The sequence below is a fragment of the Schistocerca nitens genome, chromosome 2 (genome assembly GCF_023898315.1).
Source record: "Schistocerca nitens isolate TAMUIC-IGC-003100 chromosome 2, iqSchNite1.1, whole genome shotgun sequence".
NCBI classification, from domain to species: Eukaryota; Metazoa; Arthropoda; class Insecta; order Orthoptera; family Acrididae; genus Schistocerca; species Schistocerca nitens.
Window position 1 is genome coordinate 479455362 of NC_064615.1, and position 14785 is coordinate 479470146.

The 14785-nt window shown below is 41.9% G+C and overlaps 1 protein-coding gene across 2 annotated transcripts in view; it reads right to left on the minus strand.

Moving 5' to 3' along the window:
* The window catches only part of LOC126236397 (telomerase Cajal body protein 1), a 117185-nt gene that overhangs the window by 54799 nt on the left and 47601 nt on the right, over nt 1–14785 (minus strand). For both annotated transcript variants that reach the window (XM_049945686.1, XM_049945685.1), the window contains exon 4: nt 7456–7592. In XM_049945686.1, coding sequence (XP_049801643.1) covers nt 7456–7592 — 137 coding nt within the window. The remainder of the gene's footprint in view (nt 1–7455; nt 7593–14785) is intronic.

Sequence of the window (14785 nt, forward strand, 5' to 3'; positions counted from 1 at the left end):
GCACGTCACATGGTCCTTGGTGACATTGCAAAAAAAAGGATGCCCCCAATTGAAGAGAAAAGAATATCTTTCACAATGGGAGAAAGATATCAAAAGTGGTGATACGCGAATGGATAAATTTGAGGCGATGGATTCGTGGACCTACGACCGTTTTGTGGAAGCAAGACAGCAATATCAGCAAGTCACGACAAGAAATTTACAGCAATGGGCATTGGCTGCAGCTGCACAATTCATCGATTTCAAATTCAAGGCGTCTGATCGATGGGTCACAGCATTTAAACAGAAGCACACAATTTCACAATGCAAGATCACAAAACTGGTTTCAAAAAAAGAAGCAGCGTCAATGGAGGACATCCAGGAGTTTGTGGAGACCTTTTGTTGGCAGATGTGCTGTTTAATCCCTCAATACCATGAGGATTATGTGATAAATACTGACCAAACAGGTAAATACATCTTTTCTGCATAAAAAAGTTTACCGATGTAAAATATATCAATTTAAATTTAATTACAGAAAAAGATATTTGCATACACATTTGAATATTGTTTAATATTAAAAATACTGTTGTTTCAGGATGCCAATATCAATCTGTTTTCAACAGGACTCTCGCTAAAAAAGGGAGTAAAACAGTTTTCATGAAAAAGTCGGATTTGAGTAAAGTGACGCATTCGTACACTGCACAGTATTCAATAACATTATCCGGAAAACTGCTCCCACATGTCTTCATATGCTTACAAGAAGCGACCGGTCATTTCGGACATCGTATTCACAAATTAATATAGGGCTATGCCAATACTTATACGAACGTCATCATAACATCATCGAAGTCCGGAAAATTAACAATAGTTTTATACATGGATTTTCTCTGGAAATGTTTAAAATCTTACGTTGGGAGAATAAATATTTACTTTTCATTGACTATTGGGGAGGTCAAACGAATCCAGAGATATATGATGCAATTTTTCAAGATGACGAAAATATGCCAACTTAGTCTGTAAAAGTCATACTTCCAAAATGCACTTCTTTGATGCAACCTTGTGATGTTTACTTTTACAGGCAAGTTAAAAATTTCATAAAGTGCTCGCAAAATTGCAATGCATTGTTACAGGAGAATCGTGAAATTAATTCCCGAGAAGATTGTATAAAAATTCATTCTATAATTCACTATCAATTATCGTCACCAATATTTCGAGACATGATCCAATATGCCTAGTTTGGCTCAAAATTATCAGAAACTCGAAACACTTTTGTAAATGTTAATGGGGCATGTTTTTGTACAGATTTATTGCAAACGCCATGTGATTGTAAAAAATCCACTTTTACATGCTGCGCAAGATGTCGCAAAAATTATTGCTTTGTTTGTTTTTACGATAATTACCACTGTGGTTCTTGTTTATAATTATTATATGTATAAAAATTGAATGTTTCCCAATCAACTTTGTTATTCTGATTAAAAACTCAATATTTCTCCTCATATACTTTACAATGAAAAATGGAAAACCCACTGCCATGAATTGTGTTGTTGGACAAAAAGAAAATAATTTTTATTCAATAATGTAACTACTTTGTTAAAGACAATGTAGGTTTCGGAAACTTTCTAAATAATTGTTGGAATAACAAAAGAAAATGAAGCAGAAGAAGAAAAGAAAAGAAAAGTGCCAGAGGAGGAATCGAACCCGAGACCTCTGGCGTAAGAGTCCAAGCCCTAACCATCTAGGCTAGACGGCGGCTCGGCAGTGGACTAACATTTTATACTCATAAGGCAGCTAAGCTTTGGATCGATTTTTCTCGGGATTTTCCGAGTAGTGTGTCCTAATATTTTAACCACACGAGGTGTTAGGGGTCCTCTTTCACCACACAAAATTTCAGACAAATCCACGAGCCCACGGTCGTGCCGTCTCCTTGTAATAAGCAAAAGGCTGCAGATTGCTGCTCATCCTGCCTGTCAGATCATTTATCTACATAGTGAAAAATAAGTGGTCCTTTCACACATTTCTTGGCACTCCTGACCATGCCATTGTCTCTACCCACAAAAGCAGTTTCACCAAGTGCAAAACTGTGATTGTTTCAACCAAAAGTTCCATATAACAAATATGTAACCTGAGTCAGACATCGTTTTTGTTATAACTTCAAGTTGAAGAAATATATTTCAAGGAAGACACAATACATGAAAGCCACAGATCAAGTAAACAGAGTAAGATGTGTGTACACTTTAACAGTCAAATCATAACTGAGTCCGAGTCTAGCGGCCGCTGGCTGGCTGGCCGCTTAGGTGGCGCTGCTGCTGCATGGCTGGCAGACAGCGCCGCATGTAGAGGACGTGCGTAACTGCGTAGCAGCACTTTGAAAGATTGGCGAGTCACAACACTTTTCCCCCCTTTGAAGTTTTTTGCACAGGTCTTGATGGAGGTGGCCTGTAGATTGCTAACGTCCATAGGTGTTGTTGACTGGCCGTAAAGTCTCGAGGAGGAGGCTTCCCGTACGGACGGAAGTGTCCCCGATGATAACAGGCCGAGATGACAGGAGACGTGGGGGTCGAATCTGCTGGGGCCCCATGCACCAATCTGCCCGTTGCGGCAAGTCCGGTTGTTATAACAAGAGACATGGGCGATGTGTCTGCGTCCGTAGGAGAAGGAGGTGAGTAGAGTTGCTCCGACAGATGATGATCATCTGGTTCCTGCATGGGCACGTCTCCTGGTGGCGTCAGTTCTTGTGCTGGCACCGATATGATGGTGAGAGGACTGTGTTGTGAGTAATGAGAGATTCCAGTATCCCGAGCGCCAGGTAGAGCCGAAGGTGGTGTAGCGGTATCTGGAACAGGCATTGCCGGCACACGAGGCCGAAGCTGGTCCGAATGATGCACTGCAACACCCGTGTCCGTCTGGATTTCATACAGGTGTTGGCCATGGTGTCATAAGATGCGGCCAGGACTCCATTTTGGCCGCCTGCCATATCCCCGTACCCATACAAGGTTGTCGGCGGTGAACCAGCCAAGCGAAGGCACCCGCGACCGTGAGGTGGAAATGCCGCAGAAGATGAAGTAGCGTGCGGGGCTGTCGGCCATCTAAGAGCTCAGCCGAACTGTGGTCGCCCATAGGGGTGAAACAGTAACAAGCCAGAAATTGGAGAAGCGCATCATCAGCAGCAAAAGAAGTCAGGAGTTTCCTCATCTGAGCCATAAATGTGCGGACCAGTCGTTCAGCATCACCGTTTGACTGTGGATGGAACGGAGGGGATGTGACATGCATGACGCCGTGACGGGCACAAAAATCCGCATAATCGGAAGAGGCAAATTGCGGACCATTATCAGTAACAAGAGTAGAGGGAAGGCCTTCCAAACAGAAAATGCGAGCTAGAGAGTTGGTGGTTGCCGCGGTGGTAGGCGCGTGCAACGGACAATGAAAGGAAAGTTAGAGTAGGCGTCAGTAACGAGAAGCCAATAAGTACCTAAAAAAGGTCTCGCGAAGTCAGCATGAATACTCTCCCAGGGCTTCTCAGGTGAAGGCCACGGTGACAAAGATGACTTCGGGGCGGTGGACACTCCAGTGCCCTTAGTGAAGGAGGTGCAAGACCGAAGCACGCAAGATGCAGGTACCACAACACACGGCGAAGCATTTTCGGTGGAAAGGAAGATAACACCATTCCTAGCCATGAGGCGGTAACGCAAAGTGTAGTAGTTCCGCAACAGATCAGAAGTTAGAGCGGACAGACGATCTAGCCAACCCTTCTGAATACAGCGTAAAACCCGGGAGAGGGTAGGGTCAGAACCCGTAGCAGCCGCCAGCCAGTCCCCGGTGATGAGGAACCCGTCCACAACCCGCTGCTCGGCTACATCCAGGTGGAAACATAAAAGTTCGTCCCTATCGAATGACAGATCAGGACCCATGGGAAGGCGAGACAGTGCATCAGCATTTGCATGTTGAGCCGTCGGCCGGAAATGAATCTCATAATTGAAACAAGACAAGTAAAGAACCCAACGCTGGAGGCGGAGTGCAGCCTTGTCGGGAAGTGACGTTGATGGATGAAAAAAGGAAACAAGTGGTTTGTGATCCGTAACAAGATGAAATTTGGATCTGTAGAGAAAAACACCAAACTTATGAAGAGCATAAATAATGGCCAAAGCTTCTTTTTCAATTTGAGAATACTTTTGTTGGGCATCCATGAGCGTTTTGGAGGCATAAGCAATGGGTTGTTCAGAACCGTCAGACAAATGGTGCGCAAGCACTGCACTGACCCCGTATTGAGAGGTGTCCGTGGCAAGAACAAGATGGCCAGGTCGATAAGTAGCCAGGCACGGGGCCTGTTTCAGCATAGTCTTCAAATTCCGGAAAGCCGCATCGCATGACGCGGTCCAGTGAAAAGGCACGTTTTTATGCAACAGGTGATGCAACGGCTGAGCCACCGAAGCAGCAGACGGTAAAAACTTGTGGTAGTATGCTATTTTCCCCAAGAAGGCCTGCAGTTCCTTAACAGATGTACGGCGAGGAAGGGCATCGATCGCAGCGACAGTTTGCTGAAGCGGGCGAATACCATCCCGAGAGGGTTGAAACCCCAAGTACATGGTAGACGCCTGAAAAAATTTTGATTTCTAAAGGTTACACTTAAGTCCGGCAGTCTGTAAGACATGAAAAAGAGTGCGGAGATTTTGAAGATGTTCGTCAGTGGTGGAGCCAGTGACAACAATGTCGTCCTGGTAATTTATACACCCAGGGACAGTGAGCAATAATTGTTCCAAGAATCGTTGAAAGAGAGCAGGGGCGCTGGCAGCCCCAAATGGCAATCGTTCGTATTGATAGAGGCCGAAAGGCGTGTTAAGAACCAGAAACTGCCGGGAAGCAGCGTCAAGAGGAAGTTGATGATAAGCTTCTGACAGGTCAAGATTAGAAAAATACAGGCCTCCAACAAGTTTAGTGAACAATTCTCCAGGTCGAGGCATAGGGTAAGTATCGATAAGGCATTGAGCATTTACAGTGGCTTTGAAATCGCCACAGAGACGAATATCACCATTTGGCTTAGCAACGACAATGTCAGGAGAGGACCGCTCACTGGGAGTGACAGGAAGCAAGATCCCTGAACCAGTGAGACGATCCAGCTCCCGTTTGACCTCATCACGAAGGGCCACAGGAATGGGCCGAGCCCGAAAAAACTTAGGCCGAGCAGTGGGTTTGAGCGTGATATGAGCTTCAAAGTCGTTTGCATGGCCTAACCCAGGAGAAAAAAAGGGACGAAAATGTCATCGACAAGGAATCCAATTGAGCATAAGGAATAGCATCATAGACGATATTGACAGAGTCATCTATGGAGAACCCAAAAACGGGAAAGGCATTGAAACCAAAAAGATTCTCCGTATTACTATGGTCGACCACAAATATGGGAACAGTGTGAATGACAGATTTGTAAGATACCTCAGCATCAAATTGTCCCAAGAGAGAAATCTTCTATTTATTGTAAGTCCGTAATTGTCTAGTGACAGGTGACAGGATTGGAGAACCCAACTGAAGATAAATCTGAGAATTGATGATAGTGGCAGCAGAACCAGTATCCACCTGCATGCGAACATCTCGACCAAGTATTTGGACAGTGAGGAATAACTTCCCTGAAAGGGAAGAAGTACAATTGACAGACAACACAGAATCAGAATCAGCATCACGTTCATGAACATCATGTATGCAGTCGGATTTGCAAACGGATGACACATGACCCTTTTTTTTGCATTTGTGACAAACGGCCCAATGTTGTGGACAATCTTCTCGTGAATGTTTCGTAAAACACCGTGGACATGAAGGAAGTTGCAGTTTCTTAGAGGTTTGTTTACGGTTAGGCCGAGGCTGCGCTTGGGAGCGTACTGCGGCCATGTCGGCTGGCGGGGACACCCCACACGCTTCGTCAACATTGCACAGAGGTTGTATTTCCCTGGCATTGCCCCATGCCTCTATTTACGTTCCAGAGGCGCGAGAAATTTCAAAAGACTGAGCGATGGATAGGACTTCACCTAGAGTCAGATTTGCCAACTGAAGGGCACGTTGCCTAACTTCTTTGTCGGGCGCCGATCGGATAACAGCATCCCGTACCACGAAATCATTGTAGGATTCTTTGTGAACTTCAGTAACAAATTGACACTTTCTACTGAGGCCATGAAGTTCAGCAGCCAAAGCACGATACTGATTTGGTTGTTTTTGACAACGATAAAAGGCAACACGAGAGGCTACCACATGCGTTTGCTTTTGAAAATAGACGGACAGAAGTGAGCACATTTCAGCAAAGGACAAAGACGCAAGATCTTTCAAAGGAGCCAATTGCGACAACAACCGATACATTTGAGGTGAAATCCAAGAAAGGAACAGAGACTTACACGTTTGTTCGTCCGCGACATGAAATGCGAAGAAGTGCTGTCGAAGATGTTTTTCGTAATCAGACCAGTCTTCTGCCGTCTCGTCGTAAGGAGGAAAAGGAGGTAGAGACGACGACAAGAGACGTCCCGCATTTGATGCCGCGACGAAATCACAAATCGCATTTGTGAGAAGCGTTTGCTGTTCTATGAGACCTTGCAATAGTTGCTCTAAAGTGGCCACGGAAACATGTGGGTCAACGATGGAAAAGAAAAATCACTACCTCGACGCCAATTGTTATAACTTCAAGTTGAACAAATAAATTTCAAGGAAGACGCAATACATGAAAGTCACAGATCAAGTAAACAGAGTAAGATGTGTGTACACTTTAACAGTCAAATCATAACTGAGTCCGAGTCTAGCGGCCGCTGGCTGGCCGGCCGCTTAGGTGGCGCTGCTGCTGCACGGCTGGCAGGCAGCGCCGCATGTAGAGGACACGCGTAACTGCGTGGCGGCACTTTGAAAGATTGGCGAGTCACAACAGTTTTCTTATTTTTGGCATATATGAGCCATTTGTCAATAGTGATAGCACTCGAGACACTGCTAGCACCATCACTACCACATGCACATACCTCTACAATAATTTATGCCTGGCTATCCTTAACAGACTTCAGAATATGGCACACCATTAGAAAATATAATATCATTTGTTATAAACATGCCTCATGGTGAAGTGGTTAGCACCTTTGGCAATCAACAAGGGAGTCCTGGCTCCAGTCCCAGTTACCTATTCAGATTTCTCCGTGGTGGGAAGATTCGGAGAGGCATCCATTCGGCCTCGTGAGACCAAATACGAAAATTCCTGCATAAATAAGTAGCAAAAATGACACACATATATCATTAAGTGGAATGCCTTTCACCCAATATAACATTTCTTTATAATTATGAAGACTTGCTCAAATGTACACCTTACTTGAGATTGCATATACAGCACCCATAATGGAAGTTTGCACACCATAATATAAGGAAATAATGTATAATATTCATCATTCAGTTACTACTATTATACTACAAATATTGTATAAAAGTATAAAAATAAGGAGCATCATTAACTGTATCTGCACTTACATTTCAAATTCCTAGTGTCACAATTACGTCCAGGGTAGGCAGTGTTGAATATTTTTATCATATTCTTGAAACCACAGTATAACTTTTCACCAGTAGTGTCAAAGGAGACACAATGTGGAGTCACAATTTCATCCACTCTGAAAGAAGTGACAGAACCAATATCAAATGACTGTTGAGTTTTCACAAAGTGATTGTCAAAACATCATACAAACAATTATTTCAATTCAGATCAATATCACCTAGTTAAATGTTGTCTCAAGAATATGTTCCTTGCACAATAAGAGAAAAAAAACCTGGGCGGAGAACAGACAGTTATATGAAAAATGGCAACCATAAAGAGAGAGAGAGAGAGAGAGAGAGAGAGAGAGAGAGAGAGAGAGAGAGTAGGACAGGAATACGAGTGCAACAGACAACTTGTCCAAGGGGTACCAGTGATAGTTAAATGCTGTACACTGGAACACAGGGGAGTTGGTGTCTAGAGTGGGAGGAACTAGATGGATGGAGAAAGGAAAGCTGGCTGTAAGAAGATACAGAGGCCAGTAACATGAGAAGATGATACCCACAGGAAGATAAATGTGAAATTGGGTGTGCAGGTGGAGAAAATAAGATTATTAACATTGGCATAAATACAAATAAGCCAGGGACAAGTAAGTAGAGACTGAGGGCAGAAGGACTACATAACCAAACACCATGTTGGAGGATCTGCCCTACTTATATACCAGTAATTATGATAAGCTAGTGTGGTAACGTAAAGTCTTGGTAGAAAGTGGGGAAAAAACTGGAGTAAAGATAGCAACTCACCAAATAGTAGAAGCATTGAGTCATTGGCAGCCGCATGAACAAGACTGAAAACTTTGCTAACTTTCACACAAGGCCTTTTCTGAGTTAAGAGTACACGTGCACCCACATACATGTGCACCCCCACACATCTCCCACCTGCGCTGTGCTGGATGAATGCACACTGCAGGTCATTCAGCAAGCATAATGTAGGGAGACACGCATGTGTGAGTGCACATGCCAGTGAAGTTTACAGTCAAGTATAAGTGCTTGATGGTGATTCAATACATCTCCTATACAGTAAGTTGTTACCTTCACCCAATTTTTTAAAATAAAGGAATTACTGTTTCAATAGTTGTGAGTGGGGAGGGATTGAGGGATGAGGAAAGTTGGGGACGGGGAGGGGGAATGGAGGAATCCATATGGCTTGAGTTCAGAAAAAGCCACTGAAGTTGAATGAGCTGTGCTGAAAGGAACTGTCTGCAATTGTATTGTCAAATTGCTCTTTATAGCAGTCTGACAGAGGCTATTCAAACAGGTAGCCAGCTGGCTAGTGATCATGCCCATATGAAATGTTAAGGTGTTGGTGTTAAATCTTAAAAACATTTAAAAGTAAAGTTAACAACAATATTTTGAACAGGACAGACTGCTGCTCACCCAGTAGAAGTGCACTGTCACAGGCAGGCTCAGTGAAAAGCCTGCTATAACATTTTAACTTTTGGCCAAAAGATGTTCTTTTAAATTAGTACACACACACACACACACACACACACACACACACACAAATCACTGTCTCTGGCCACTGTGGCCAGACTTTTTGTGAAAGTGAAGATAATTAAGCCAAAAATAAATAATACCCATTAAGTAAAAAATTAAAATAGAGTTTCCACACTGATAGTTCACCTCAGAAGGATAACATAAAATTTACCAATGGTAGAAAGCACAGACTATTTTTAATAACATTTAACTTGTTTAATATCAGCATAATGTAAACCTGTTAAAGAAACATTGGAACAAAAGGTTACACCAGCCCTTATTTGTAAACAGAATGCAAAGAACTCTCATTTTCCAAACAATTAGGTCAGATATGGTGTGGGAATATACATTTCTTGATTATTACACACCTGAACTGAAGTATTCTGACACTGACCATGAAGGATGACCTAAGTACGTATCACTGGATCGTACAGAATGCTTACAATGTACTTCTGAATGCTACAAGCGCAAAGTGGAACACTGTCAGCCTAGCAAAGAGATGGTAACAATATCAATGAAATTTTGTTTTTCTTTTTCTGGCACATGTTGCAAAATAATTAAGTCAAATATCAACTTGATCAACAGTAGAAGTATTGTGTTTTTCTCATTAAATACTGATAAAATGCAATGGTCAACAGTATTAATAGTATTGTACATGTTTCGTTAAATACTGATCAAATGGAATACTCTGCAATTGCAAAATTCTTTGTTCTGGAAATGTTGTCACCAGTTGAAATTGCTTCAAAGATGGTCAAAGTTTTTTTAATAGCAATCTGCTTCCTTATTTTCAACAGTTAACAGATGGGTTTATATTTTTCTTGAAGATGGTCACGTGAATGATATTACAAAACTGCAACAAAAAAAAATGAAAACCCTGAAAAGTCCACAATATGTATAGAACAGTCAATGATTAAAGATTTACAAAATATCTGATGCCAAAGGCACACGAGAAGAAACAGTACATTAAAGTTTGCACGACAAATTAACTATGAGGGACTTTTGTGAAGGATAGGTGCCACATTTGATGAATACTGACAAAGAGTACATGTAAAAACAAATTTAACGCCAATATTTGCACCATTTTAAAGAGATGCCAATTTATTCTGTCATCTGATTTCGTACTGTGGATGAAATGCAGGTCAGCTGCTTTATGCCTGAAAGAAAACTTCAATGAAAGTAGTGAGTGGAGTCCAGCGGACCTATACCTAAAGAGGTGAAGTCCGTCATCATTTTATGGACTGCAAAAAGGTTTCTTTGTACCAGTTACAACAACTGGCAGATTCTACGAAGTCTTCTGCACTAACTGGATGAGGTAATGCGTGAGAAGAGGCCTGGAATGCAAAATTAAAATATATAACAATGCAGATGCTCACAAAAGCAATTTGCTAGTTGGAAAATTGGCGGATATGAAGTACTGCTTCTACCTGACTGTCTTGATCCAGGGCTTTCAGTATGTCAAGTGAAAAAAGTGAGAGTTGATTCCACATAATCGATGTTTTCAGAGAGAAAGAGTACACTAAATTTTGTATAAGGAAGTAACTGTGAATAAAAAGCAGCAGCACTCCATCGTCATGCCACAAGTGGCCCATTGGGACCATGCGAATGCCATGTCATCCTCAGTTGGGGATGCGGATAGGAGGGGCGTGTGGTCAGCACACCTCTCTCCTGGTCGTTATGATGGTTTTCTTTGACCGGAGCCGCTACTATTCGGTCGAGTAGCTCCTCAATTGGCATCATGAGGCTGAGTGGATCCCGAAAAAGGGCAACAGCGTATGGTGGCCCGGATGGTCACCCATCCAAGTGCCGGACACGCCTGACAGCGCTTAACTTCGGTGATCTCACGGGAACCAGTGTCTCCACTGTGGCAAGGCTATTGCCTAACTGTGAAAAAGCTTTGTCCATAATGGGTTCCACGTTTATCAAACACTGACCAACAGTCTACATGAAAATGAAATTCTCATGCATGCCTGAACAAATTAAAAAATCTAATAGGTTTTGTGCTGAAACAAAATACTCTTACTTCACTCATGTTCATTCACTAAAGTACTACGAAGAAAATTTTTGTCAAGGCAGAAAATGTCTGTAGCGAACTCTGCAGATAACGGGGCATACTGACAACAGCCTCATAGCACATTCACTTCCTCATGAGGATTGCTGCCAGCTGCCAACACACAATTTGAAAACAGTGAAGGTCATAAACATTAGAAGGAGAAATGACTTACACTCTCCTTCATGCAGCCACTGTGTGGCACAAATAGCAATTAGATATTAGACCATAAAAATCTTTGACCACCTATTCAGTGATGTAAAGAATTTAATAGATAATAAAATTAACTTCAAACAGAAACAGGAACCATACATTCTTGACAACTTTCACTACTCCACACAAACATTTCTGTATGTTTAATAATATAATATGATGTAATACAGGGTGTGTGTGTGTGTGTGTGCGCGCGCGCGCACATGCACATGGGTGGGTGCACGCACTTGGTAGGGATAGAAATGGGAAGGGAGGGCGGGAGGGAGTGGGAGGGGGAGTGGGAGGAGGAGTGGGAGGGGGAGGGGGAGAGAGAGAGAGGCTGGACACAGTTAAGTACAAATCATTGAATGTGCACTGCTAGCCATTAAATTAGAACACCAAGAAGTTGTGACAGCAAAAGATGGAGAATTGGCAACAACATTATAAATTTCTGAGGAATGTCGTTCTCAACTATGGACAAACATCTCACACACTTTCAACACATTATTTGAATGATTTTTATTGAAATGACATGTAATAGGTCAGTTCACAGGCCACACATACACATGTTTAGTTGTATTGATCTTCTTGGAAGGTGCAAATAACTGAACTAAACTACAACAGGCCCACTGAGTTTAGAAGTGTACATTCTTGTCACAGAGATACTGACTCTGATGGTCATGTCAATTATGTCATCAATGCAGCTCTAGAATTTTACTAGTGGTTTTCTTTCCCATGACCCAGAGCTTGGCATTATTTTCTTCATCAGTTCCTGTCATTTCTCCTATTCCTTCACTCAGTGGTCAGCAAACATGAAGCTTCTAAGTTAGCATTCAGTTTCTAAATCTTACTGTGAGCTACCAAAAGAAACTAGGACAGAGACACGAACTTTTAATAAAAATCCTAAATTTGTTTCTTGCAAATAAACTTACATTTCTAGTTACTGTTGTTGTTGTTGTGGTCTTCAGTCTTGAGACTGGTTTGATGCAGCTCTCCATGCTAATCTATCCTGTGCAAGCTCCTTCATCTCCCAGTACCTACTGCAACCTACATCCTTCTGAATCTGCTTAGTGTATTCATCTCTTGGCCTCCCTCTACGATTTTTACCCTCCACGCTGCCCTCCAATGCTAAATTTGTGCTCCCTTGATGCCTCAGGACATGTCTTACCAACCAATCCCTTCTTCTAGTCAAGTTGTGCAACAAACTTCTCTTCTCCCCAATCCTATTCAATACCTCCTCATTAGTTATGTGATCTACCCATCTAATCTTCAACATTCTTCTGTAGCACCACATTTTGAAAGCTTCTATTCTCTTCTTGTCTAAACTATTTATCATCCATGTTTCACTTCCATACACTATGAAATGAATTTTAATTAAACTGAATCTAAGAAAAACATATTGAAATTGAATTACACACAAGAAAGAAATTAAAGTGTAGTAGCATGGGTGTACCCAGCGAGGGGCAGGGGGGGGGGGGGGGGGGGGCAGCTGCCCCCCCCCCCCAGAAGATATTCGCAGTTTTTCACTAGTTTACGGTTTTATTTAATAAGAAATGCTGCATGTTTTCTCGGATTGTACAAGTGCATTCTTGTATTTAAAATGTTTATTAAGCCCCATTTTAAATACAAGAATGCACTTGTACAATCCGAGAAAGCATGCAACATTTCTTATTAAATAAAACTGTAAACTAGTGAAAAACTGCGAATATCTTCTGGGGGGGGGGCAGCTGCCCCCCCCCCCTGCCCCTCGCTGGGTACGCCCATGCTACTACACTTTAATTTCTTTCTCCTGTGTAATTCAATTTCAATTTGTTTTTCTTAGATTCAGTTTAATTAAAATTCATTTCATAGTGTATGGAAGTGAAACATGGATGATAAATAGTTTAGACAAGAAGAGAATAGAAGCTTTCAAAATGTGGTGCTACAGAAGAATGTTGAAGATTAGATGGGTAGATCACATAACTAATGAGGAGGTATTGAATAGGATTGGGGAGAAGAGAAGTTTGTTGCACAACTTGACTAGAAGAAGGGATTGGTTGGTAGGACATGTCCTGAGGCATCAAGGGAGCACAAATTTAGCATTGGAGGGCAGCGTGGAGGGTAAAAATCGTAGAGGGAGGCCAAGAGATGAATACACTAAGCAGATTCAGAAGGATGTAGGTTGCAGTAGGTACTGGGAGATGAAGGAGCTTGCACAGGATAGATTAGCATGGAGAGCTGCATCAAACCAGTCTCAAGACTGAAGACCACAACAACAACAACAGTAACTAGAAATGTAAGTTTATTTGCAAGAAACAAATTTAGGATTTTTATTAAAAGTTCGTGTCTCTGTCCTAGTTTCTTTTGGTAGTTCACAGTAAGATTTAGAAACTGAATGCTAACTTAGAAGCTTCATGTTTGCTGACCACTGAGTGAAGGAATAGGAGAAATGACAGGAACTGATGAAGAAAATAATGCCAAGCTCTGGGTCATGGGAAAGAAAACCACTAGTAAAATTCTAGAGCTGCATTGATGACATAATTGACATGACCATCAGAGTCAGTATCTCTGTGACAAGAATGTACACTTCTAAACTCAGTGGCCTGTTGTAGTTTAGTTCAGTTATTTGCACCTTCCAAGAAGATCAATACAACTAAACATATGTATGTGTGGCCTGTGAACTGACCTATTACATGTCATTTCAATAAAAATCATTCAAATAATGTGTTGAAAAAGTGTGTGAGATGTTTGTCCATAGTTGAGAATGACATTCCTCAGAAATTTATAATGTTGTTGCCAATTCTCCATCTTTTGCTGTCACAACTTCTTGGTGTTCTAATTTAATGGCTAGCAGTGCACATTCAATGATTTGTACTTAACTGTGTCCAGCCTCTCTCTCTCTCTCCCCCTCCCCCTCCCACTCCTCCTCCCACTCCCCCTCCCACTCCCTCCCGCCCTCCCTTCCCATTTCTATCCCTACCAAGTGCGTGCACCCACCCATGTGCATGTGCGCGCACGCGCGCACACACACACACACACCCTGTATTACATCATATTATATTATTAAACATACAGAAATGTTTGTGTGGAGTAGTGAAAGTTGTCAAGAATGTATGGTTCCTGTTTCTGTTTGAAGTTAATTTTATTATCTATTAAATTCTTTACATCACTGAATAGGTGGTCAAATATTTTTATGGTCTAATATCTAATTGCTATTTGTGCCACACAGTGGCTGCATGAAGGAGAGTGTAAGTCATTTCTCCTTCTAATGTTTATGACCTTCACTGTTTTCAAATTGTGTGTTGGCAGCTGGCAGCAATCCTCATGAGGAAGTGAATGTGCTATGAGGCTGTTGTCAGTATGCCCCGTTATCTGCAGAGTTCGCTACAGACATTTTCTGCCTTGAGAAAAACTTTCTTCGTAGTACTTTAGTGAATGAACATGAGTGAAGTAAGAGTATTTTGTTTCATTTTTGTCTCCAAAATCTGATATTATCCAGTTGTTTAAGAAGTTATGTAACATGTGACTCTGAGTTCAGATTTTTATCAGTATAAACAGCGAAGAATTTAGAATACTCTA